General features: G+C 39.6%; 2 protein-coding genes across 12 annotated transcripts in view; one reads left to right on the top strand and one right to left on the bottom strand.

Annotated features, from left to right (window-relative positions):
- The window catches only part of LOC122968041 (oocyte zinc finger protein XlCOF6-like), an 813,118-nt gene that overhangs the window by 8,839 nt on the left and 777,571 nt on the right, over positions 1–26,708 (bottom strand). For 2 of the 5 annotated variants that reach the window (XM_044332973.1, XM_044332975.1), the window contains exon 1: positions 1,320–1,575. The exons of 1 other annotated variant lie outside the window; for it this stretch is intronic. The gene's annotated coding sequence lies outside the window, so the exon portion shown is untranslated. Of the gene's footprint in view, positions 1–1,319; positions 1,577–26,708 lie in introns of those variants that run through there. 2 more of the 5 variants (XM_044332972.1, XM_044332970.1) reach the window with 2 other exon arrangements.
- On the top strand, positions 5–22,786 carry LOC122968032 (zinc finger protein 420-like). 7 transcript variants are annotated; one of them, XM_044332940.1, is made up of 7 exons: positions 5–1,342; positions 2,371–2,631; positions 2,916–3,176; positions 4,647–4,907; positions 16,465–16,722; positions 18,371–18,559; positions 20,215–22,786. In XM_044332940.1, exons 1-7 carry the CDS (start codon positions 1,253–1,255, stop codon positions 21,751–21,753), a joined length of 2,859 nt encoding a protein of 952 aa, XP_044188875.1. In that variant the 5' UTR covers positions 5–1,252; the 3' UTR covers positions 21,754–22,786. The 7 variants fall into 7 exon arrangements, with proteins under 7 accessions (XP_044188875.1, XP_044188874.1, XP_044188878.1 ...); XM_044332939.1 differs by having other exon boundaries at positions 18,299–18,559; XM_044332943.1 differs by lacking the exon at positions 2,371–2,631 and having other exon boundaries at positions 18,299–18,559.

The following is a 26,708-nucleotide window of genomic DNA, read 5'->3' as shown; positions in this document are numbered from 1 at the left end:
TAAACAAACACAAGAAAACATGAATAAATAAGATTAAAAAACAATGTTTCACTAAACAGTAAATTCTATTTCAGTCCAGCTCAGATGTCTGTTCTGATTATTCTTTTTGCTTCGGATTTACTGAGTGACATGTCTATGATGTCTGGTATCCACATAAATGTGATCATAATATTCATAATTTCAAATCCGCACAGCCCTTTATATATATTATTGATATCCTGCCTACTGTGAGAATGATAACAGTGACCTTTTTAATTTGTAATTCATGTATCCACTATAAAACTGCAATTGCCATCATCTCAACCGACAAATGATCTGATGTTCTTCTTTTAACAGAAACTTGTAAGGTTGGTATACTAAAAGTAAAACCTGTGATCCCTGTATTAGGATCCTTGGATCCATCTGTTTATACTCTGCTGCATCCAACACAGCTTTGATAGCTAAGCTCAGTATCTAGCAGTAAATACGTCGAAGAAAATTATTTAGAATATGTTAAAGTATATACAGATGCATCCAAGACATTGGACAATAGAGTAGGGATAGCATTTATCATTCCAGAATTAATGTAATGTCAAATAAAAGGGTAAGTGAAAACCTAGCAGTATATACAGGGGAAGTTAGCTATTCTACTTGCTGTAAGCTGGAAACAAGTCAAGGTTTTGATAGGTTCTATCTCCAGTAGTCCACTACCAAGTGAGACACAAGAAATAAGGGCAGATACTACTTCTGCATTCAAAGAAAACTAGGAGAAATGAGAGAAGGCAATAAGAATATAAAGGAGGAGGACATTATATCAAGAACGGGGTTTTGTCACACCGGTCTGAACAGTACATTCAACATAATGAATAAGCATGCTACAGTAGATGTGAACATTGCGGACTAAAGGAAACGGTGGAGCATGTACTTTTATACTGTCCTTGACATCAGCAAGAAACATAAAATGACACTCCAAATGAGTCACATGAGAATAGGTATTATAGAGTCTTAATACGAGAATTTAATGGAATGATACGCCTGTAGTAACCGTTCTGATTCCCATTCCAATTCAGAAGGTGGCGGTAATGCGAATAAAAGCTGTTTGCCAGCCGCAAATAAACAACAGAAGAAGAAGCAGAGGAGGAGGCGTCAACAGCAGCAGCAGCTGTTGTGAGATCGCGACGACACGGAGGTGATATTTAAACTAGAAAGGTAGTACGTCAGTCAGAAAGGATACCTGCTGGATTACGCCGACCGGGACCACAACAAGATCGGAATGGAGGAGAATCAGAACCCGGAGCACCGCACCGACAACCCCGTTAAAAAGGAAGAATCAGACTCACCCTCTGCTACCACCGATAAACAGGTCAGTGTTCATGCCTTTATGATAAAATCAGCTTTATAATAAGACTGAAGACAGGAGGACAAGTCTCGAGGGTCCACGTGTCCTCCGTTCATTGTGTTAGAAAGTCTGAAAAAAAGAAACTAAAACACTTCCAGGCTTTGTGTTCGGGCGTGAAAACTACAAGGAAGGTCTCGTAGGAAGTGTTTCCTGCTTGCAGCGTGTTGCGAGTAATATGCTGGAAAATAATCTGTTTACTTTTTGTTTGAGCAATTTTACATTCCCCGCAGAAATCAGACATTTTAAATGTCTCTGAAGAGGATTTCTAGTAAATGTCAGATCCTGAGCTTCACTGTGGCTTCAAAGCTGCAAACAGGCGGCATGTAGTCGTTGTTTTTAACATACCTGGAGTGGTGGAAGAAATATTCAGATCCTTTACTTAAGTACCAATACAGCAATGTATTATTACTCAATTACAAGTAAAAGTCCCGTATGAAACAGCCTATAACAGTATATACAGATGGATCCAAGGATAGTAGTTGCAGGATTACAGTGGATAATGAGTAACAAACTAAAAGCTCACTACAGTCATTTACATCCCACAGTAGGCAGGATACAGTTAACATATATGAAAGGCTGTGCCGATTTGAAAATATGAATACTATGGTAACATTTATGTGGATACCGGTTCACAGAGGGATAAAGGGTAAATGAGACTGTGGACGTGTTAGCAAAACAGGCACTTTTCATTCAGGACATTTCACCCAGTAAATCTGAAGCAAAAGGAATGATCAAAACAAACATCACTGAAGAGTGGCAGCACACCAAACTAAATAAAACACTGCACTTAATAGACAAACATCCGTCAGGATAAGAGGAAAAGAGGGAAGCTCGGAGTGGAAGAACTGAGTATGAAAAATGTATTTGCGATCTGGTTAAGCAGTCTATTCTATTATTTGACAGAAACTAGACTGAACAAAAGAATTTAGTGTTCAATGAGATATTGTTTTTTATTTTATTTATTCATGTTTTCTTGTGTTTGTTTGTTTAAGGGGGTGGATAGCTCCAATTCACACTCAAACCGCATAATAGTTGGCAGTAATGCACCTCAGCACTGGTTCCGATGCGTCATAAAACAGGAAAAAGAAGAAGAAGAAGAACAGTCCATCAGTCAAAGAGGAGACCTGCTGGATTTCACTGACCAGGATCACTGCAAGAGTGAAATGGAGGAGAACCAGAACCTGGAGTACTGCACCAACAACCCTATTAAAAGGGAGGAATCAGACTCACCTTCTGCTTCTACCGATAAACAGGTCAGTGTTCATGACTTCATGATAAAACCGGCTTCATAACGATACTAAAGACACGAGGATGAGTCTTGAGGGTCCGCGTGTCACATGTTCATTGTGTTGTTGCAGAGAAAGTCTGAAAAAGCCCGTGTCGAGTTGATACAATGCTGATTAAGCCTATCACCGCCAGATAAATCTCTCTATATTTCACAGTATATGGAACTTTTAAATCTCTTGTCGGGGTTGTTCATTGAAATATTGTTTTTTTATTTTGTTTATTTAGGTTTTCTTGTGTTTGTTTGTTTAAGGGGATGGACAACTCCAATTCACACTTCAACAGCATAATAGTTGGCAGTAATGCACCTCAGCACTGGTTCCGATGCGTCATAAAACAGGAAAAAGAAGAAGAAGAAGAACAATCCATCAGTCAAAGAGGAGACCTGCTGTATTTCACTGACCAGGACCACTACAAGAGCGAAATGGAGGAGAACCAGAACTCGGAGCACTGCACCAACAACCACATTATAAAGGAAGAATCAGACTCAACCTCTGCTACCACGGATGAACAGGTCAGTGTTCATGACTTCATGATAAAACTGGTTTCATAACGAGACTAAAAACACGAGGATGAGTCTCGGGGTCCTAAAAAAGAAAGTTTTAAAATGTTTCAGTGTTTCCTGGTTTTACCTTGTTGCGAACAAAGCTAGAAAAAAATGTTTACTTTTTGTTTGAGGAATTTTCCATTCTTCTGTGCGGCACATGCCCAGTACACTGAAATGAAAAGTTCTATTACATTGATGTAAAAATACTAAAAATTGTGTAATCCTGTAAAATGGAATGGAATGTTTAAATTGACATTCTTGTGCTGACCATTTGGCCGTGCGGCTCCTCTAGACTTTCCAAATGTTGTCGGACCAAATGGATTAAATTATGATAGTGAAATGAGTCATTTCACAGGAGTTGGGTGACGCTCAAAACAATACATCCAACGTTTTACAGCCACAACAGTAGGTTACAGCCAGTGGTGTACTGGCATATCATCAGAAAAATACGTTTTTGGGCCGGTCAAAACATATCTGTTTTTACCAGCCCTCTCTGTGTGCCTGTCATTCGGGGTGCGAATGACAGTGTGCTGCATGCCCGTGTCAGGCAATCACAGCCAAGGGACCCCCTTTATTCTCACTGCCGGAAGTGGGAGACAAAAGTCCCGCAATCTAGCTTTAAAAAACTCTAGATGCTACATTTCTCATAATGCAACTGTCTTTATGGTTTAATTCAACTCCACTGTTTCCCCTATAATTGTATAGGCCTGGCAGGCCACCAGTCCAACCAGAACCCCTGCCAGGCCAAATCAAATATTTTTTTCAATGCCGATAATAATGCCAAATATCCATTCAATCAGAAATCAGTAGCGTTAGGGAGCCTCCGTGCAGCGCTGTTCTGAAACGTGAGTCAACCTCTGTGTCGCTGCCCGGGAAACTTTTGGTAGCGTAGCTCCGTTAAGGAATAGGGCAGTGTGTAATGAGTGTGCGTTGTGAGTGAGAGAGTTAGCGGCAGGAAAGTGACCATGAATGCGAGAGGAGCAGAGGAAAAGGTTAGCAGTAAGTTGTCAGTCTGGCAGTAAATGTACAGTACAGACTACAGTGTGTCTGCAGCTTCTCAAGACCCAGAAAAATCACGTCTTTTGTTTCCCAAACTGCTTGAAAAGTGAAGGGGGTTAGCTCAAAAGATAACAACAATGGGTTAGCCTAATGAAGTAGAAGTGTGTGCTGCTGAGTTCACTCTGTCCCTTAACATCCAACAATTTTAACATTCCACAATTCAGCTTTAAGTACCAATACAGCAATGTATCCCATCCCATTTGAGTAAATGTACACTAACAGTCCCAGTATTTTTAAAGAGGAAAATGTATTTGCAATCGGGTTAGGCAGTCTATTCTATTATTTGAAAGAAACTGGACGGAACAAAAGAATTAGTGTTCAGTGAAATATTATTTTTTGTTTTATTAATTTATTTTTTCTCGTGTTTGTTTGTTTAAGGGGATAGACGACTCCAGTTTACACTTTAACAGCATAATAGTTGGCAGTAACGCACCTCAGTGCTGGTTCCCATGCACCGTAAAACAGGAAAAAGAAGAAGAAGAAGAACAGTCCATCAGTCAGAGAGGAGACCTGCTGGATTTCACTGACCAGGACCACTACAACAGCGAAATGGAGGAGAACCAGAACCTGGAGCACTGCACCAACAACCCTATTGAAAGTGAAGAATCGGCCTCACCCTCTGCTACCACAGATAAACAGGTCAGTGTTCATGACTTCATGATAAAACGTGCTTCATAACGAGACTAAAAACATGAGGATGAGTCTTGTCTTGTTTGCATCTGTTCATTGTGTTGTTGCAGAGTCTGAAAGTCTGAAAAAGAAAGTCTGAGTTTTTCAAGTGTAAACTTCAACTACAAAAATGTTTCAGTGTTTCCTGGTTTTACCTTGTTGCAATCAAAACTAGAAAAAAATCTGTTTACTTTTTGTTTGAGGAATTTTACGTTCTCCTGCGCAGCGCCTGCACAGCACACTGAAAGTAAAAGCACCATTACGTTGATGTAAAATGCTAAAAATCATATAATCTTGTAAAAATCATACCTAATAAAAGTACATAAGTATTAGTAGCAAAATGTAGTTAAAGTATTAAAGTAAAAGTGTATATATAGAGTGTGTGTGTGTGTATATATATATTTTGTTGCTGTCTGAGAAACTGTGTATCTGCAAAAGTCTATTTTTTGGCCAACAAGGGCAAACCCTCAAGTGAATGAAGAACCCCAGTAACACCAAGGTGTTAAAGGAGCTGAAGCTTGAGTGCAAGCAACAATATATCTGAGTGGAAGCACACGGTTTGGGCAAGAACAGAGCAAATCTAAGCGCAAGCAGAAGCTATTTGACCACGAGGGCAGGGCTTGATGGACATTGTTTTATTTTAACATGAAATCAATAAATCATGCTCTCAAATTGATATACCATGCTCTTGAATAAAGATGGGGGGAAAAAGGCTCCATAACTGCCTTGATCTGCTCCCTGCCTGAGCCCACTCAGCAGGAGGGAAAGGAGTAGCAACCATCCGGTAACTCACCATGGCTCTGCACTCCCTCGCCAGCGGACATGGGAGCCAACCTGTACCTTGTGGTATGGATCCATTCTGCTCTGCCCTCGACTTTCAGGGCTGTCCTAATTGTCAGCAACACCTGGTAAAGACCTTTCCACCAAGGATACAGAAACACCTTTTCCAGAGATGTGATTTGTACAAAATCACCTTCCTGAAAAGGATGAATTGGTTCCTCTGATGGACTGGGGGAGCCTGTCAGCCACCTGTAAGTGAAACTTTCCCAAAATTTCTATTAGTTTTTTCACACACTCAGTCATTAACTCATCCATCCAAAGCAGGGTAGTGTTATGTGGTGTTAGAGGGGGGGCTTGTCCCTGTGGATATTGGTCTCCCCATCAACACCTCCATAAGGATTTAGTCTTGTAGTTGCACTTGATGCATTGCGTATGGAGTACAGCACAATAGGCAGTGCGTCAGGCCATTTCAGATCCGTTGTCATTACAATTTTGGTCAACCTCTCTTTCATAGTTGAGTTCATTCTTACAACTTGACCTGCACTCTGTGGGTGAGAAGGAACATGTAACTGCCACTTGAACCCTAAGATATCAGACAGTCCCTGAGTGATTTTTGACACAAAAGCTGGACCTCTCTCACTGTCTATTACCTGTGGCACCCCATAACTGGGGATCAGATCTTTTAGCAGACACTTCACAACTGTTCTTGTGTCTTCTTTCCTTGTTGCAAAACCCTCCACCCACTTTGAGAACCTATCGGTTATGACTCACAAATATTTGTAGCTTTGACAGTTTGGCACATGTATGCACATGTAAGTCTATTTGCAAATTTACAAAAGGACCCGATGGGGGTTCCAAATGGTCATGCTTCACTGTGCTGTTCTTCTTTCTGGTCTGTTGGCATGTCATACAACTATCTACAAGTGTTTGTGACACTTGTTTAATGCCTGGCGCAAACCATTGCGAGCGAATAATCATTTATTACCCCTCTTCCGACATGCGCTGGCCCATGTGCAACATGTGCCACCTAGTGGTGTAACGGAACGTAGTTGATCAATTACTCGTACAGATTGCTCCCCACGGTTCGGCACGCATGTGAACCATGGATCAATTGCAAAATTTAATGTCTAATTTAAGACAAAGTAGACAAACTGCTGTAGCTACCAGTCATGGACAGACAGTGTGTCGCTAACAGGGATTTACCAAACCAGTTAAGGGTAAAGCCCCTGCATATTTTGAAGGCAGACAGCACAAGCCTCAAACAATAGACCAGCTCTTTCTTCAACCCCCAGAAATGCTGGCTAGTAATATATAAGTGACAGTCCCAAACTCCTCACTGACCAGACTATCTAAACAACCTGCTGCAAACAGAGAGGATCAGATAGGAAAACCCCCATCTCCTGCATGGTCACCAAACCTGACTACTGACCCAAACCACCTTTGATCCTTCAAGCTATAAGAGCCAGCATGATGGGAAGACCAATTCACACCCCAGTGTGAACTGACCATTGGGATAAACCACCCCCACCATTGGTTATCATAACTCACCTCTAGGAGCCAGTCACACACATTTTCAGGACTTGAATGACCAACCCAAAACTGATCCCTGGGCAAACCAGCATAAGGCACAAGACATGCTGCACAAGATGCCATGCTCCAGTGACAAACAGAACACTCCACATCAAACATGTAGACACACACCCACACTCCCAAATGGACCCCTGCCGTTCACAGTCAGATCAAGGTGAACAGAGGACTGTAAAACCCATGGAATTACAAATGTAGTTTCAGAGTTTGTCTAAGAACAATTAATATTGTATGTTAGTATGTGTGTATATTACAAATGTGTTATGTACTTTCGACTTTTATTCCACTGCCTTTAACTATGATGTTTAGTACCATTCTGCTTGTTTCACTCTCAGAATGCTAAAGCTACTATCAAGAATGCAAAATTAAGAATCATGCAATTGCTAAATTGTAAATACTTTGATTAATGGAGTAACCATATTCAGGAGTTGAATCCGCCTGTCCATGAACAGAAGGGGACTGACTCTGCTCCCCCAGAACTCTGCAACCCCTGGGATTGGCCAGGATGCACCTTCTGGGCGGGCAGACCGAAACTTTAAAACAGTGTCTTATCTGAGACTGTAGGCTGCTTTTTGCTGGTTGCTGACTGGTTTTCCAGGCTGGTTGTTGAGGCCAGCTGCTGGTTTCTTCTTGCTTTCTGCCATGCTAGTGGAAAGCTTGCATTTTGCTAGTCTGAAGATGTGACTCAAAGCAATAGAAGGTGAAACCTCAGAATCTAGAGTCATGAGTTGAGGGTCAAGCCTAGGAGAGCATGAGAGTATAAACCAGGAGCTCTCTTCCACTGGGAACTTTTCAAGTCCGGACCGGCCTGCTCACTTATCATTAGAAGATCCAGTCTCCAGCTCCTCACCCCAGCACATCGGACTCCATTCTCCACAAGAAGCCACCCCAGGGAGCAAGCAAGAATTTGTAGAATACTTTCATCAACTTGTTTAAACACTGGTGCTTTCATGATTTGTAATTTCAATTGGCAAATCAGAACTAAATTGTTGTACCGTTGATTTGACGTAATACTTCTCAGGTAACAACATCTTAACTGTTTATGAGGTATCTCATACGAACTGCACAATAGATAACTCTGCATCATGCATTCAGATCATTCACTAGCCATAGCCTTGTGTACCAGTTTCCCTTTTCCTTTTGTGAAATGTTGTAGTGTTTAGTACTTGTAGCTGTAGTATTAGTAATAAATGTGTATGTAATTAAATTGGACTTATTTGTTTTCTTGTGCTTGTATCTCAGTCACTTAACCTTATAAGACCTATACCCTTGCAAAATCACAATTAAGATTAATAACAATCACAATTCTAATTGACCTCTTGTGTGGCCAACAAGGAGGACTGTTTCCCTATTATTGTGCATACTCTAATGTAAGTTATGTCACTGGACGAATAATTTCATGTTGGAGTTGTGTACAATAATAATTCCCCCATAAAATCAGAAAGCTAGCTTTGTTTGGGTGTGTATCCCCCACCCCCTCCCCTGCAACTGGAGATCCGCGGCTTGATGGACACTTCTGACATCCAGTGGAGATACTCGTTAAATAGATGACCCAATAAAACATCTTTTCATTTGTCATTTAGATGTCAAACCCTGACAGTAGATAGAGGAGAATGAGTATATTCTATATATAGTAAAAACTCAAAATCATAAAAAGTGGAGATACACGGTTTTCATCAGATGGCAATGATATATATATTTCTTTTCTTTTTGACTGTCAGTGGTCTTGTTTTATTTTACTGAACTGGGAAAAACTAAAAGTGTTCGCACAAAGGTCAGGAAAGGTCTAGATATCCTGACATAGTCTGTGGTTGGGGTCAAGCTTAAAAAAACTGTGGATACTACATTTCTCATAATGCAACTGTATTTATGGTTTTAGACCACTCACTCCATTATGTCATCTCACTAACTCTCTCTCTCTTTCTCTGTATGTTTGTCTGTTGTCACAGAAAAAAAAAGCAAGAAAGCGACTCAGAAATCACCACTGTCAGCAGTGCGATAAAGCCTTCACGACGTCAACAAATTTAAAGATTCATCAGAGAGTTCACACAGGAGAGAAACTTTACAGCTGTGAGCAATGTGGGAAAGCTTTTACTACAGACAGTAATCTAAAAAGGCACCAACACATTCACACTGGAGAGAAGCCATACAGCTGTGACCAATGTGGGAAAACTTTCACTAGAGACCGTAATCTAAAAACTCACCAACGCATTCACACTGGAGAGAAGCCATACAGCTGTGAGCATTGTGGGAAAACTTTCACTAGAGACCGTAATCTAAAAACCCACCAAAGCATTCATACTGGAGAGAAGCTGTACTGGTGTGAGCAGTGTGAGAAAGCTTTTACTGATAAGAGTACTCTAAAAAGGCACCAACGCATTCACACTGGAGAGAAGCCTTACAGCTGTGAGCAATGTGGGAAAACTTTCACTACAGATGGTACTCTAAAAAGGCACCAACGCATTCACACTGGAGAGAAGCCGTACTGGTGTGAGCAATGTGGGAAAGCTTTCACTGATAACGGCAATCTAAAAAGCCACCAACGCATTCACACTGGAGAGAAGCCCTACAGGTGTGAGCAATGTGGGAAAGCCTTTACTTTTGATAGTAATCTAAAAGATCACATACGCATTCACACTGGAGAGAAGCCATACAGGTGTGAGCAATGTGGGAAAACTTTCACTCGGAGCAGTTCTTTAAAAATCCACCAACGCATTCACTCTGCACCGTGTTGAACATGTTTTAGAGGCAGGTTAGCAATGTCTCCCTGTCTCCTCTCCATGCCTGTAATAACAGTCTTGATCTATCCTGAGTTTCTGTACAAAATGAGGACTGCCAACTGTAACTTTAGAATCTGCATGTAAAACATTAGAGGCCCACGTGACTAAATTTTAAGCCCAGTGACTGGCTGTTTCTTGCAGAAATGCACCTTCATCGTCAATTTTTCACTTCCACTCTGAAAGCTTTATCTTTAGCTCTATCGGGTGATGCCAGAAAATATGACAGTAGTGAAAAATGCCCATTTCAGTTTCTTAGAATCCAAAGTGACGTCTTCAATATCTTGATTTGTCTGATTGACAGTAAAAAATAACAAAATAATTCAGTGTCTTGTGACACAGAAAAGCTTAAAAAAAGTCCCAGAAATAGTTGAATTGATGAATTCAAGTTTTTCATAGTTCCAAGTGACAGATCAAACATCTTTTTTGGAAGTCTATGAGACTTGATTTATTTACTCAGTAAAAACCTTCCTAATGAGTTCATTGTCTCAACTGCTAGTTTCAAGTCTTCTTCAATACAGCATGACGTTCATTTTGTAAATTATGCTCCCATTGAATATAAATTTGAAGATAAAGCAGGGTATGCTTTAGGGTGTGGCTATGTTGTGTTTGACAAGTCGCTACCATGGCAACAATGATGGTTAGGTAGCGTAACCAATGGTGGGGTAATGTAACCAACGTATGGGCGTAGCCTTAGCCGTCGCTATTTCAGTGTGTTTTCAGTTCATGAAAGTTAATTGTAACATTTTGGTGGCCTAAAAGTCTTTTTCAGCTCAGTTTAGTTGCAGTAAAAGACCCTCTAAGGAGTCGGGTGTCCCGTTTTTCTGGTAAGTACATTTTGTCGTAATGGTTTTAAGCCTATTTTTTGCAAGCAAAAAATTAGCATTAGCATCAGCATTATTGCAGTTAACGATAGACTGTAAATGCACCGTGCTTACCAAGCTAGCAGCTAGCGTTAGGGTCAGCTCCACCCTTTTGTCCAAATATGATCACTTCTTATTCTGGCTCCAAAAATCCAAGATGACAGTCAGCAGTCAAAGTGGGTTTGTCCATTATTTTTGTGACAGTCTATGGTCACCGAACAGTTGTAACTCAATCTCATTAAAAAGTAAAAGGCTCCACCTGGTGGCGTCACCACATACTACAGCAAATCTACAAACATTTTCTGACAGTTACATTGCACGTCCCTCGTCTTTTGTATTATCAGTTAATATTAATCTGCTAAATTACTAATGGCACCACATTAGTGGCACCAAAGTTGAATGGAGACAAAATAAGACTTGTTCTTATTAATATAGACCCCACATATAATATATTTCTCTATTATAACCTCTACTTTATCATGGAATTATGCAAATTAGGCAAACTAATGAAATAAGTCATTATCTGACATATCTGAAATAAGCAATTTCAGATATGTTTTCTTCCCTTAATCTTATGTGAATAATAATCAGTTAATTAATAATAAAAATATATGTAATGAAAAGTTATGTAGCTGGCCGATTATTTGAAAGAGTAAAAACTGAGACAAGCTTTGCAAAAAAGAAAAAGTATCAGTTTCATTTCAGAGATTGAAAATGGCATTGAAATGACAAAAGAAAACTGGCAATAGAAAAGCTGTTCAAAAGCATCTTCTTCTCTTAAAGCACTACCGGGTATTTAAACGAGTATTTAAACTTAATGGTTGCATTAGAGAACATGGTTATTCATTTAGCAGGCGTCAAGTAATGTAACCTGTAACATGTTTTACAAATTGCAGACAGGAAATATTACTTTGCTGCAGCTTAAATAATTTCATATTTACCATAAGCTGTGTTTTCCATTTGATTTGTACACTGTCATGCATAGTTACATACAAGTGCCCTGAACTAATGTCCCGCTTACATTACTTATGTAGCAGTATGATTAATTTTATTGTAGGGTGATTTTTTTCCCCCCTATATGTTGCTAAAAATCAACTGTAAATCCACATTTTAAAGCTGATACTTAAAAAAATTGTCTTCCTGGGGGGTCATGCCCCCTTACCCCCCAGGGGGTTTCACATCTTTGTCACCTTTTTTTTTTCTTTTGGCTTGTTTTAAGTTTATTCAGTTGAAGCTTTACATGACTTTGTATTTCACTGTTCTGCATTTCAAATCATTAAAATCGTATCATTGTCAAAACATGAATGTGTAGTGTGTTTTAAAGTTTTTCCACTTAAAGGTTCTATTTGTAACAATCAGAAATGCCCTCTCATTAGTGACACCGGTGGCTGTTAAGTGAGCTGCAGTCAACATCATGTTGCTCTTACACTTCTTATAATTACATAAAAGATCTGTATCACTGTGTTTTGCACTGTGTTTCAGCAAAAAATCTCTCACCCCCAGTCAATCAGAACTGTGACATCTCATGTAGGCAAAATTATGGAAAAAAAATATTAATGAAAGGTTGAAGTGGATTTAGGAAGGGAAGAGGCACCATAGATCCTGCTCTGTTATTAGAACACGGAATAAGGAAAGCTCATGTTAACAAAGAATGTAGTGACTGTATTCTGCCATGTTTAAAAGGCATATGACATAATGTGTAAAAAAAAGGATTAATTGTCAAGTTGCAACAAATGAGAATAAGAAGAAAGATGTATGGATGGATTAAAAGTTTTTTAACTGATAGGATGATCTGAGTAGAAGTAGGAAAAGATTTTAGTGGGAATTATTTAGCAGAAAATGGAACCAATATTGTTTTCAGTTATGATAAATGAAATATTTAGCAATCTAGATAGGACTATTGGGGTCTTATTATTTGCAGATGATTTTTTTTTTTGTGGAAAAGGGTATGAAATATAGAGTTCATAGTTAAGAGGTTACAACAAGCAATAGGGAAAGTAGAGGCATTGTCACTAGAATGGGGTTTTAGATTTTCAGTTGTGAAGAAAAAAGTTGTTTTTTTTAACGAAAAAGAAAATGGATACTCAAATCAGTCTGAAACTAAATGAAGAAAGCTTAGAGTGGATTGTTGCAAGTGTTGGGGGATTTAATTTGATAAGAAGCTCACTTGGAAAACATACTGAAAGAATAGTAGGAAAATGTAAAAAGATTCTGAAAGAGGTTGGACACAATTCAGTACCAAGTTTTGAGACTGTACTGTGGGGCCATAAAGACTACTCCAGTACCAGCTTTACAGGTGGAAATGGATGAAATGCCTTTGGAAATAAGGACACAGGTAGCATTAATATACTGGGCAAATTTAAGGGGTCATAGACCCCAGTGTGTTATTTTCTATTGTCCCACCATGGATTCTGGAAGAAGTAAGAGTTGATTTAAAAAAGAAGGAAAATGGAAAAAATACAGGCAAAAATGAAGTCAGATTTCAAAAACACCAGATAAGATGTCAATATCCTTTGTGCAAGCATGTACAAGGGAGTCTTCTTGCTGATGGTGAACGCAACAATGAAGTGATTCATGATGGAAGGTTGACACAGAGAAGTGGGCACCCTTACTTGACCTTTCGTTGATGAGCCCACGACACCTCTGGAGGGCTCAATAGTGAATTCTGGCACACCAGAAACTGGGATGTGACATCCTGGCCTGTTACGTCAGGGCATAGCAGGGGTCTTACCTGTTCAAAGCCACTGGCTGCTTCTCTCTGCTGCCTGCAACACAGCTTTGATGGCTAAGCACAGGCTCTAGCAGTAAATACCTCAAAGAAAATTATTCAAAATATGTTAAAGTATATACAGATGCATCCAAAACATTGGAGTAGGGATATCATTTAATATTCCAGAATTGAATGTAATGTCAAATAAAAGGGTTAGTGAAAATCTAGCAGTATATACAGGGGAACTGTTAGCTATTCTACTCGCTCTAAGCTGGAAACCATTCACGGTTTTGCTTCCAGTAGTGCACTAACAAATATTAAATACATGCAGTCATATAAAAGGCAAGACATAGTACTTGACATAGCTCAAACAATAGTCAGAATTAAGAAGGCTGGAATAGAAATTAAATTGGATTCCTGCACACATTGGTGTGGATGGAAATGAGCTGGCAGAAAAGTATGTAAAAAAAGAGAAATAAGTATATTAGTAACATACAGCAAAGCTGAGGTTAAAAGTATAGAGTGGAGTGGGATAGAGAGAAAAATAAGGGCAGATACTATGACAGCATTCAAAGACATCTAGGAGAAATGAGAGGAAGCAATATGAATATACAGGAGGAGGACATTATATCAAGGATGAGGTTTTGTCACAACAGTCTGAACAGTACATTAAACATAATAAATAAGCATGGGTGGATGTGAACATTGCAGACTACAGGAAACAGTGGAACATGTAATTTCATACTGTCCTAGACATCAGACAGAGACACCTAAAATTACACTCCAAAGGGATCACATGAGGTGTTATAGACATGTTGCAGAGGAGTTCAGGTGATGTAAGCTACAGGGCTATTTACAGGTTTTTAGAAAACACAAGTCTTAATAGGAGAATTTAATGGAATAGTATGCCTATAGTTCCCACTCCACTTCAGAAGGTGGCGGTAAAAGCTGTTTGCCAACCGCCAATAAACAACAGGAGAAGAAGCAGCAGCGGTGGTTGCTGTGAGATCGTGAGAACACGGAGGTGATATTTAAACCTGAGCAGAAAGGTAGTTCGTCATCCAGAAAGGAGACCTGCTGGATTACACAGACCAGGAACACTAAACACAAGAGCGGGATGGAGGAGAACCAGGACCCGGAGCACCGCACCGACAACCCCGTTAAAAGGGAAGAATCAGACTCACCCTGTGCTACCACAGATGAACAGGTCAGCGTTCATGACTTCGTGACAAAACCGGCTTCATAACGACACTAAAGACACGAGGACGAGTCGCGAGGGTCCACGTGTCCTCCGTTCATTGTGTTGTTGGCTTTGTGGTCACGTAGTTCTTCAGGCGTAAAAACTAAAAAAAAAAAAGGTCTCAGTGTTTCCTGATTGCAGCGTGTTGCGAGTAATACAAACAAAGCTAGAAAATAATTTGTTTACTTTTTGTTTGAGCAAATTTACATTCCCCGCGCGGCGCATGCGCAGAAATCATACATTTGAAACGTTTTTCTGAGGAGACTTTCTGGTTAATGATTTATGGTTGATGAGCTTCACTGTAACTTCACCGCTGCTAATAGGCGGGATGTAGTTATTGTTTTTAAAACACTTGAAGAACCAATAAGAACCAATGCAGCAATGTATTATTACTCAATTATAAGTAAAAGTCCTGGATGAAACATCCTATTTGAGTAAAAGTACATTAGCAGTCCCAGTATGTACAGATGGATCCAAGGATCATAGTACAGTACTGGGATCACATGTTTTGCTTTTAGTATACGAGCCTTAGAAGTTTCTGTTAAAAGAAAAACATCAGATCATTTGTCAGTTTACACAGTTGAGATAATGGCAGTTGCAGGATTACAGTGGATAGATGAGTTACAAACTAAAAAGGTTATTGTCTGCACAGATTTGTGTTCTGCATAAATGTTGCTGCAGTCATTTACACCTCACAGTAGGTGGGATATAGTTAATACGGTCCAAGGTTCAGGGTTAATTTCTTGTCATTTGCATGCTTACACATGAAACGAAATTTGTACTCAGGTCCAGCAGCGTACAATACAATAAGTCTAAAAATAATCTATAATAATTAGTCCTATACTAAGAATAAATAACAATAATAGAATAAATAGCAATAATAAGCATATCTAAACTGTAGTGCAGGATTTGAGAAACTGAGCAGTGTGTTAAGACAACATGGTAGCATGACAGATAGCAGCTCTGTGCAGATTTGAAAATATGAATATTACAATCACATTTATGTGGATACCAGCTCACAGAGAGATAAAGGGCAATAAAACCGTATTAGAAAAATGGGCACTGAAACACTAGGAGATCATGGATGTTTCACTTAGTAAATCTGAAACAAAAGAAATAATCAAAAGAAAAATCATTGAAGAGTGGCAGCACAGTTGGAATACAACAAAGACAGCATGACACCTTTATGCAGTGCAGCCAGAAGTGGGCACAGTGAGGTTAGTTAAAAGGAGCAACAAAGAGGAGAACATCTCAAGAAGGCTGAGGGTAGGACACACCAAACTAAATAAAACACTGCACTTAATAGGCAAACATCCGTCAGGATTATGTGAGCACTGTTAAATAGAGGACTCAGTACAACATTTAATTTGTCACTGCCAAAAATACTGTCAAGAGCGAGAATCAGAGAGGGAAGCTTGGAGTGGAAGATCTGAGTATGAAAAATGTATTTCCGATTGGGTTAGGCAGTCTATTATTTGAAAGAAACTGGACTGAAGAAAAGAATTCAGTGTTCAGTGAAACATGTTTTTTTTTCTCTCTAAATCGTATTTATTTTTCTTGTGTTTTTAAGGGGATAGATAACTTTGGTTCACACCACAACAATGTAGGTGGCAGTAATGCACCTCAGTGCTCATTGCCACCTGCCATAAAACAGGAAAAAGAAGAAGAGGAAGAACAATCCATCAGTCAGAGAGGAGACCTGCTGGATTTCATCATCCAGGACCACTACAAGAGTGAAATGGAGGAGAACCAGAACCTGGAGCACTGCATCGATAACTCTGTTAAAATGGAAGAATCAGGCTCACCTTGTGCTACCACCGATAAACAGGTCAGTGTTCATGACTTCATGAGAAAACCAGCTTCATAACGAGACTAAAGACACAGGGGCGAGTCTTGAGGGTCCATATATAATCCGTTCATTCTGGAACGATGATGGAAACCAGCATCCAGCAGCCAGCCCAGGAAACCAGCCAATGACCAGCAAAAAGCAGCAGCCTAAAGCTACCTAGAGTCTCAGATAAGACATGATTTTGAAGTTTCAGTCTGCCCGCCCAGAAAGTGCATCCTGACCAATCCCAGGGGTTGTAGAATTCTGGGGGAGCAGAGTCAGTCCCCTCCTGTCCACAGACAGGCGGGTACAGTTCCTGAATGCGGTTACTCCATTAATCAAAGTATTTACAATTTAGCAATTGCATGATTCCTAAATTTGCATTTTTGATAGTAGCTTCACTGAAAGTGAAACAAGCAGAACGGTACTAAACATAATATCAGTGTTATCATGGTGGAATTATGTTAGTGGTACATTTCTTGGTTTAAAGGCAGTGGAATAAAAGTCTAACTTAAGTACATAATAACATATATTGTAATATACACACATAATAACATACAGTATTAATTGTTCTTAGACAAAATTTAAAACTACATTTGTAATTCCATGGTATTTACAGTCCTCTGTTCTTCTTGATCTGCAGCAAGTTGTTGAGATGGTCTGGTCAGTGAGGAGTTTGGGACTCTCACTTATATATTATTGGCCAGCATTCCTGGGGGGTTGAAGAAAGAGCTGGTCTCTTGTTTGATGCTTGTGCTGTCTGCCTTTGAAACGTGCAGGGACTTTACCGCACACCTCTCTCTCTTTCTCTGTGTGTTTGTCTGTTGTCATAGAAACAAACAGTGTGCTGCATGCCTGTGTCAGACCAGCCGATTCAGAACAAATCAGGTGTTGTAGCGCACCACTGCAGAGTTGAGTGGAGGTGCATGGGTCTAGTTATTTGTGCTCTAGAACGTAACCACCATGAAACAATCAGAAAATAACATTTTATTGATCTGATTCACCAGCTTTCTCACTGCTCCCTCTCTTCATTCACTCACTAGCTCACTCAACCACAGCTATTTTCTCTCTTGCTCGCTCGTGCTCTCAGCTCTCTTGTCTTTTTTTTTCTCATCTTTTTAAAAACGAGTCGGGAAGCAGGCAGCAAGGTCTAACTTTACTTTAAACATTATCAGATGAAGAGAAATGTCCTCCTCTCATTCTAATAACATCGTTGTACTCAGACAATCACAGCTGAGTTTACTCTCCCTGCCAGAGGGGGGAGACAAAAGTCCTGCACTCCAGCTTTAAGTACCAATACAGCAATGTATAGATACTGCATTACAAGTAAAAGTCCTGCATGAAACATCCTATTTGAGTAAATGTACAATAACAGTCGAAGTATTTTTAAAGAGGAAAAGAGGGAAGCTTGGAGTGGAAGAACTGAGTCTGAAAAATGTAAGCCTATTTGCAATCAGGTTAGGCAGTCTATTCTATTATTTGAAGAAACTGGGCTGAATAAAAGAATTTACTGTTCAATGAAATATTGTTTTTTTTATTTTATATAGTTATTTTTTCTTGTGTTCATTTGTTTAAGGGGATGGATAGTTCCAGTTCACACTCCAACAGCATAATAGTTGGCAGTAATACACATCAATGCTTGTTCCAGTGCACCATAAAACAAGAAAAAGAAGAAGAAGAAGAACAGCCCATCAGTCAGAGAGGAGACCTGCTGGATTTTACAGACCAAGACCACTACAAGAGTGAAATGGAGGAGAACGAGAACCTGGAGCACCACACCAACAACCCCATTAAAAGGGAAAATTTAGGCTCACCCTCTGCTACCACTGATAAACAGGTCAGTGTTCATGACTTCATGATAAAACTAGTTTCATAACAAGACCAACACCAAAATATTTTAGTGTTTCCTGGTTTCACCTTGGTATGAACAAAGCTAGAAAATAATCTGTTTACTTTTTGTTTGAGTCATTTTCCATACTCCTGCATGGCGTATGTACAGCACACTGAAGGTACAAGCACCAATTAAAGCTGCAAGCAGCGTTGAACAGGCCCTCGCGCCTCCGTGCACATCAGGCCGCAAAGCAATTGAAGGGCTTCTGTCACGGGCATGTAGATGTCTTCAGACCCGGCTGTTTTCAGACAGTGCAAGAAGGAGATAAACATCACTTCCTTTGTCCACTATTTTGCCTACTGCTGGGGCTGCTTTGCTGAAATTTCATTGGGGGCGCTATTCAGCCAGTTTGCATCACTGATGGAATATTGTCATGTAGACGTGTTCAGGCCGGGAGAAGTTTGGTGCAGACTGGAGCATTTACAATAAAGTTATAGCAACTTCCTCTGTCATAGCGAAACATCAAATCTCAACAGTGTGAGAATTTTCTGCAGGGTGAGACATGTCTGTCTTGCTCACACCTGTGTCATCAAAATTATGCAAGTTTTGGGCCCATACAGTTACACCACTAGTTCACACTTCTTTTATTTTAAGCTTATTACTCAATATATGGCTCAGCTTAAAAACGAACTAAAGAAACTGTCAGAAGCAAGCAGCCAGACCAGCCACACTCATTCACTAATCTCACATCAACAAGTGACTGAACAACCACTCAATTAAAAACTGGATCAATTCCACGTGAATGAGTGAGTCCAGACATCTCACTGTAACTTCAACAAGCAAACTACCCACAACACATATTTTATTTTTATATATATATATCTGCTGCATTCTTGTTAAGGGGATAAATTCACACAACAGCCACAGAGAGACATTTAACCATCAGATGAAATTAGCGACCAAAGAGAGAGAGAAGCTGTATCTGACTCACGTTATCTGATGTCTTCTTCTTTCTATCATGGAGATGAAGTATTCATGTCATAACATCCATTTGTGGCTGTTGGTCATCTTGTTTGTTAGTTAAAAGAACTGTATGGCTGCTGCTTAACCAGTCTGATATCATTAGCAACAATGACAAACAAGCTAACTCTCCTGGTTGTTTCTCCGGTTGCTTCTCTCTCCAGCCGCTCCCTGGTGGTGTCTGCTGCTGCTGCGCTGCACAGTCCAGATAATTTCTCCCATTAGCTTAACAACAGTCCTTAACAGTCCTTCCATGGATGTATAAAGAGTCCTTCAGGCTGCTAAAACAAGCCAGCTGTTTCATTGGCGAACAGAAGGAGTCTACTGCTGCAACTCTGCCCAAAAATGTCCTCAGGTTCTAACTAGATCTTATATCAATCTCTCTGCAGTTATCTGATTATCTTGTATTTCTTTTTTTTGTTTTGTTTTATTTATTTGACTGTCAATGCATTTATTCTATTTTACTGAACAGGGAAAAACTAAAAGTGTTCACACAGAGGTCAGGAGAGGTCTAGATATTCTGACTTAGTCTGTGGTCAGGATCCTATATTTCCCATAATGCAACTGTATTTATGGTTTTAAATCACTTGCCCCACCATGTCATCTCATTCTCTCTTTCTCTGTATGTTTGTCTGTCATAGAAACAAACAGGAAGTAAGGGACTGAAACATCACCGCTGTCAGCACTGTGACAAAGCCTTCACAACATCAAGAAATTTAAAGATTCATCAGAGAGTTCACACAGGAGAGGAACTTCACAGCTGTGAACAATGTGGGAAAGCTTTCACTACTGAATATAATCTAAAAAGGCACGAACGCAGTCACACTGGAGAGAAGCCATACAGTTGTGAGCTATGTGGAAAAACTTTCACTACAGCCAGTATACTAAAAACTCACCAACGCGTTCACACTGGAGAGAGGTCGTACAGCTGTGAGCAGTGTGAGAAAACTTTCACTACAGCCAGTATACTAAAAAGCCACCAACGCATTCATACTGGAGAGTTTTACTGGTGTGAGCAGTGCGGGAAAACTTTCACTACAGGCTGTAGTCAAAAAAGGCATCAACGCATTCACACTGGAGAGAGGCCATACTGGTGTGAGCGATGTGGGAAATCTTTTACTGATAAGAGTACACTAAAAAGGCACCGACGTATTCATACTGGAGTGAAGCCGTACAGCTGTGAACAATGTGGGAAAACTTTCACTACAGCCAGTATACTAAAAAGCCACAAACGCATTCACACTGGAGAGAAGTCGTACAGCTGTGAGCAATGTGGGAAAACTTTCTTTACACACAGTAATCTAAAAAGGCACCGACGCAGTCACACTGGAGAGAAGCCGTACTGCTGTGAGCAATGTGGTAAAACTTTCACTACAGCCAGTATACTAAAAACTCACCAACATATTCACACTGAAGAGAAGTCATACAGCTGTGAGCAATGTGAGAAAACTTTCACTACAGCCAATATGCTAAAAAGCCACCAACGCATTCATAATGGAGAGTTGTACTGGTGTGAACAGTGTGGGAAAACTTTCACTACAGACTGTAATCAAAAAAGGCATCAACGCATTCACACTGGAGAGAAGCCGTACTGGTGTGAGCAATGTGGGAAAACTTTTACTCAAAATAGTAGTTTAAAAAGGCACCAACGCATTCACACTGGAGAGAAGCTTTACAGCTGTGAGCAATGTGGGAAAACTTTTACTTTCTGTGGTAATCTAAAAGACCACATACGCATTCACGCTGGAGAGAAGTCGAACAGCTGTGAGCAGTGTGGGAAAAAATTCACTAGAGACTGTAATCTAAAAAGGCACCAACGCAGTCACACTGGAGAGAAGCCGTACTGGTGTGAACAATGTGGGAAAACTTTTACCGATAATGGTAATCTAAAAAGCCACCAACGCATTCACACTGGAGAGAAGCCGTACAGCTGTGACCAATGTGGGAAAGCTTTTACTTTCTATGGTAATCTAAAAGACCACATACGCATTCACACTGGAGAGAAGCCGTACTGGTGTAAGCAATGTGGTCAAACTTTCTCTAGAGACACTACTCTAAAAAGACACCAACGCACTCACACTGGAGAGAAGCCGTACAGCTGTGAGCAGTGTGGAAAAACCTTCACTCAGGGCAATTCCTTAAAAAAACACCAACGCATTCACTCAGCAGCATCGTGTTGAACATGTTTTAGAGGCAGGTTAGTGGTGTCTCCTTGTCTCCTCTCCATGCCTTTAATAACAGTGTTGATCTATCCAGAGCTAATAGCATGTACGCTATAAGCGGCCCATGTGACCAAATTTTAAGCTCAGTGATTGGTCGTAGTACACTTCTATCCTGAAAGTTTTTAAATTTTTCACCTTGAGATCCAAGTTGTGGAACTGCTCAAAGTGAGTCATATAACATTGTTAATGGGGAATAATTATAATATAGTAAAATTAAAGGGAGGAAAAAATAAAGTAGGCTAGTATAATGCTGCACATACTTATACTGTACATATACATGCATACACACTAGGGATGCCACGGTGAGGACATTTTCCAGCCGACTAATAAACCCGTGACAACACTGGTGTTACAGTTACACTGGACATTTTACAAAATAAGATATTTGTCAAAGACACTCTTCCGTAGAGCGCTTACTTTGATCTTTAACATTAGATTTTTAAATTAGATCTCCCCCTTATTTAACAGTTAGCGATGGCGGGCTTCAGGCTGCTGTCAGCGGTCGACTGCCACTTAGAACCAGAACCAGAGCAACTCGCCTGCCATCCGGAGAGAGACACACTGAGAGCAGGCTGAGCAGGCAGAGAGCGGGAGAGTTGCTTCCGAAAACAAGCACCGAGTCGGGGAGGAATGAGAGCAGCTGCTTGCTAACAGCTAGCGTTACGTTTGTTTACAGCAGTCAGCAGACACTGTCAGTTTATAATTCTAGGGTCCATAATCCATCTGAGTATTGATAACATGCTTGATACTTTACAAATTGGAGTTTTTTTATTTGATGAACGTGGGCGCTGATACGCAAAAATGAAATAAATTAGTTTGTTTTATACAAAAAAGTGAAATTATGGTATGGGCGGTGGGCAAGTAATGTAATTGGTGTCTTTTCCTACACTGTGTTACACCGGTGTAATCGACCACCACGGCAAGCCTAATACACACACATATATACATATAATGCTGATAAAACAATCTCAATATGGGATCACAATAAAAGTTAAGTTCATTACAATAATAAACTTAAGACTTTTTAACTGAATATGGATAGTTGTAGCAGCGGTTGTCCTCCGGAAAAGAGGGAAAAACATTAGTGCAACTGAGGGGCACAAAAGCGATAAGATGACACTGCAGCAGCCTCAGATTAGCCTTTGGAGAAATTAGTCTGTTGGTGTGTGAGTTAAGGATCACACTATCTTGGAACAAACTGCTGGTTTATTAAGACTTAAAAAACAACTCATATGAACAGTGTCGACATTCCATGAACCTACATCATGGATGTATTGTAAGAGCTGGATACAGGACTAAAAATGGCGCCCATTCAGTCCTATAGGAATTGCTCGCCTGGTGCGCAGTAATGTTTCCCCCGCTGGCCCCGCCTGCGAGCTCCCACTCGGCCCATAGACTTTACATTGTGATGACATCACAGATTTTTTAATCGCTTTTCTCGGCTCGAAGTTTGACAAACATAAAACCCCCATAGATCAAAAGTTCATAATAGAAAGAGTCATAATTAACGTTGTTTGCAGCTCGGTGCAATACCGCGAGTGGCCACTGGGAAAAATTGGCTGCAAGGCAGAGTGGCGGCGCCCTATCCAGCTCTTATTATACATCCATGGTCTACATACAAGACTGATTCAGACAGGGCATAGAGCAGACTGATTGGTTTAGCTGTAAACGCATCTACACATACGGAAGCTCATAATGAACAAGCAGAACAGTCATCTAGGCAAATGATTTACAGCCTTTATGCTGGACTGTACCCGGATAATGGGTGGACCCAGGCTGGCAAAGAGGGACAAACTCCACGGCATCTGCTGACAGGGCTACGCTAGTGCTAACATTAGCAGGGCTACAGCTGGACTGCCTGTCATGTCTGAAGTAAATCGGAAAAATTTTATACCAGCAAATCATCTTTGTCATGTCCACATTCCTAAATGCATTGAGTTGCTGCCACTCGATTGGCTGATTTAGATATTTACATTAATGAGCAGTTGAATAGGTGTAGCTAATAAAGTGGCCGGTGTGTGTGTGTGTGTGTGTGTGTGTGTGTATATATATATATCTGCGCAAAGTTTTAGGCACTTTAGATGTCTGATCAGTCCCAAATTTATTCATGACATGACAATGACCCCAAGCATACAGCTAGAGTCATAAAGAACTATTTTCAGCAACAAGAAGGATGATGAGTCCTGCAGCAGATGGCATAGTTTGGCCCCCACAAAGCCCTGATCTCAACATCATGGAGTCAATCTGGGATTACATGAAGAAGCACCTGAGACGGCCTAAATAATAAATCCACAGAAGAACATTCTTTCTCCAGGACGGTTACAACAACCTACCTGCAAGTTACCATGAAAAACTGTGTTAAAGTGAACCGAGGAGAAGCTGCTCACAGCAAATATTGATTTCATTTAGGTTTCTTCTGTTTACTCAACTTTGCATGAAAATAAATGATACATAAAAAACATTCATGGCATTGCTTTTGAGAGCATCCTCATTTTACTTTTAATGCCTAAAACCTTTGCACAGTACTGTATGTGTGTATATAAATATATATAAATATATATAATTTCTACCACTAAAACTGAGATGGCCAAATGATTTTGATGTGATAGTAGTCACAGCTTTTAGTTTTATTTACATTATTTTAACAAGATACAAGGCAAACTAAGTTGTATTGTTAGACAGATAAAGTGTGTTTGCAAAGTTAAATGTTTACATTATGTTATTGTATTTTTTATGTTAATAAACTATTCTAGAGTTTAACTAATGAACCCTCTGGTTTCTTCAGGCTTTCTTCAGTCTTTACAAGGATACTCTTCAAACTGGCAGCATTATTAAATTATATATTGTGATAAATAATTTTTTCCATATTGATCAATATTGTTACTGTGATCATATTTTTGCCATATTGTCAAGCCCTCTATATATATACACACATCTGTACATACCTACACACATATACAAATAAAAAGAAAATAATTTATTAATTAAGCAAATTTAAAAAAAAGCTAATATAAAGTAAAATATTTGACCGCATCTTCTACTGAATCCTTATTTTATAGCTCGGCATCTGCCTTCTCTTTGAATAAATCCTTCAATATTGTTTGTGATCCATATATTTAATCCATTTATTCCACTGTTTGAAATATTCCAGTTATTGATTTCTTATTCTGTTCTTTCCATTTCTAGAATGCTGTCTACATTTGACTTCCACCAATGACGGTGGAGTGGGTTGGTGGATGGTAATATACCTAAAGTAATACATTTTGGTTCAAGTGCCTGTTCAGTTTATTTTGGGTAATTTTTCTAGAATAGTACTCTGAAGTATTAAAAACTGTGGTAGTAGTATATATGATTAAGGTATTTTAGTACTTATTCCACTTCTTGTTTGCCACCGGACTCTCCCAATGCTTGTTGTGGTCTGTATGTCCATTTAGAGTGAGAGATTGTGTGTAAAATGTGGTGTTAAAGGCTCCTGATGTACATCTGTTTCCTTTACGTTACTGAACTTTAATTCTTTGTGGCATCCCCTGAAACATATCTGAAATAAACTTTTGCTACTGTCAATAAACAGGCAGAGTTTCTGTTTTTCCCCTCAAGGACAATTTCCACAGCTGAAACACCGTTGCTACTCTACTGTAGATTGCTCAGCATGCTTAGGTGTGACATAAGAAAATGTAATACCAAAGGAATTTTAAAAAATGTTATTTGTAAAATGTTACTTCATCCTGTTTATTTTCAAAATAATTGTTTATTGTAGGAAATGCCAAATTATTGCCAAATGTTTCATTTCATGATACCACTTTACATGACAAAGTCCTTGTTAATCTAATGTAGGAGGACAACCGCTTGTTCTTTAATTCTGTTAGCTAATCTTTGATTCTTAAGGAAAATAAGAGACAGACTTCCTGGATTCCTAAATGTGTAAGAGCAGACCCTCGGCCTGCAGAACTGACCTTTGTAACCCTCTAAGTGGGAGTTTGATCAGTGATGCTCAACAGTTGTGCTGTGATACATTACAGTGTAGCATTTTTACTGGAATCATAATGTTTTCACATTACAATGCTGTAAAATAATATCTGTCATGACCACTGTCTGGGGTGCTGATTTTGGACCTATCTCAAGTTTGCCAACATTGGTCTCTTCTGTTGAGCTCACTATATACTGTTTATCTTGTTGTTTCACATGCTGGTCGGTGAGTCTTTGAAACGCCAAAACCAACCGACCTCAGCTCCACTCAGGGCTGCCCTCTCTGGCAATAGCTCTTCTTGTTTTGTGTGTTTACTTCAACAAAAATCAAAAGTTTCATCAGAGTTTCCATCGGGCAATTTATCAGATTTCACACAGAGCCACAAAAGGCTTCATACTACTTTTTTCCTATATTGCAGTAGTACTCCCCAACATCAGTATTCCCCTTTATGTTTATATTTTTTTTTTTTTTTGTTAAACTACTGTTTCCAAGATCAACAATGAATGTTCATGCTCAAAAGTTGTTGCTGTTGTTAGTGCTGTCATCTGCTAACTTACTAACTCATGTCTCAATAAATCCTGAGTTTTTACAGGTTGGGAAAGCTAGACAAGGCAAAACAGCTCAATCAGTCACAGTCAGGTGGAGATTTGTGGAGGGCAGGAACACCACCTCCAATAACCAGTTTCCTGAGGGGAAACCCTTTAACCATCGCTCCCATCATTCAGTTTGTGAAACGAGAGTGCAAAAACGAAATCTGGAGCTTTCAAAAGACTGTGACATGCAAACAAGCTTCTGTTTACAGAAGATTTAACAGAGATTAAAGAGGCAAGAGATCAGCAGAAGAGAGCAGACTTTCGAGGGCCTTTTAGTTTCATAGAAAATGTTCAAATATTCCTTTATGTGGTCAAATGAGACAAGTTTTGTTTAGAGGGACCAATACAACAAT

This window comes from Thunnus albacares, chromosome 18 (genome assembly GCF_914725855.1).
Source record: "Thunnus albacares chromosome 18, fThuAlb1.1, whole genome shotgun sequence".
Taxonomy (NCBI): Eukaryota; Metazoa; Chordata; class Actinopteri; order Scombriformes; family Scombridae; genus Thunnus; species Thunnus albacares.
The sequence above is the reverse complement of the archived record's forward strand: the minus strand, read 5'-3'. Positions and strand labels throughout refer to the sequence as shown.

What these genes read in the sequence shown, in the direction of transcription:
- LOC122968032 (XM_044332939.1), top strand. Translation starts at nt 1,253, where the DNA reads ATGGAGGAGAATCAGAACCCGGAGCACCGCACCGACAACCCCGTTAAA. An exon ending in CTGCTACCACGGATGAACAG is followed by an intron (nt 3,177 to 4,646) that starts GTCAGTGTTCAT and finishes TGTTTGTTTAAG; the next exon opens with GGGATAGACGACTCCAGTTT. An exon ending in CTGCTACCACAGATAAACAG is followed by an intron (nt 4,908 to 16,464) that starts GTCAGTGTTCAT and finishes TGTGTTTTTAAG; the next exon opens with GGGATAGATAACTTTGGTTC.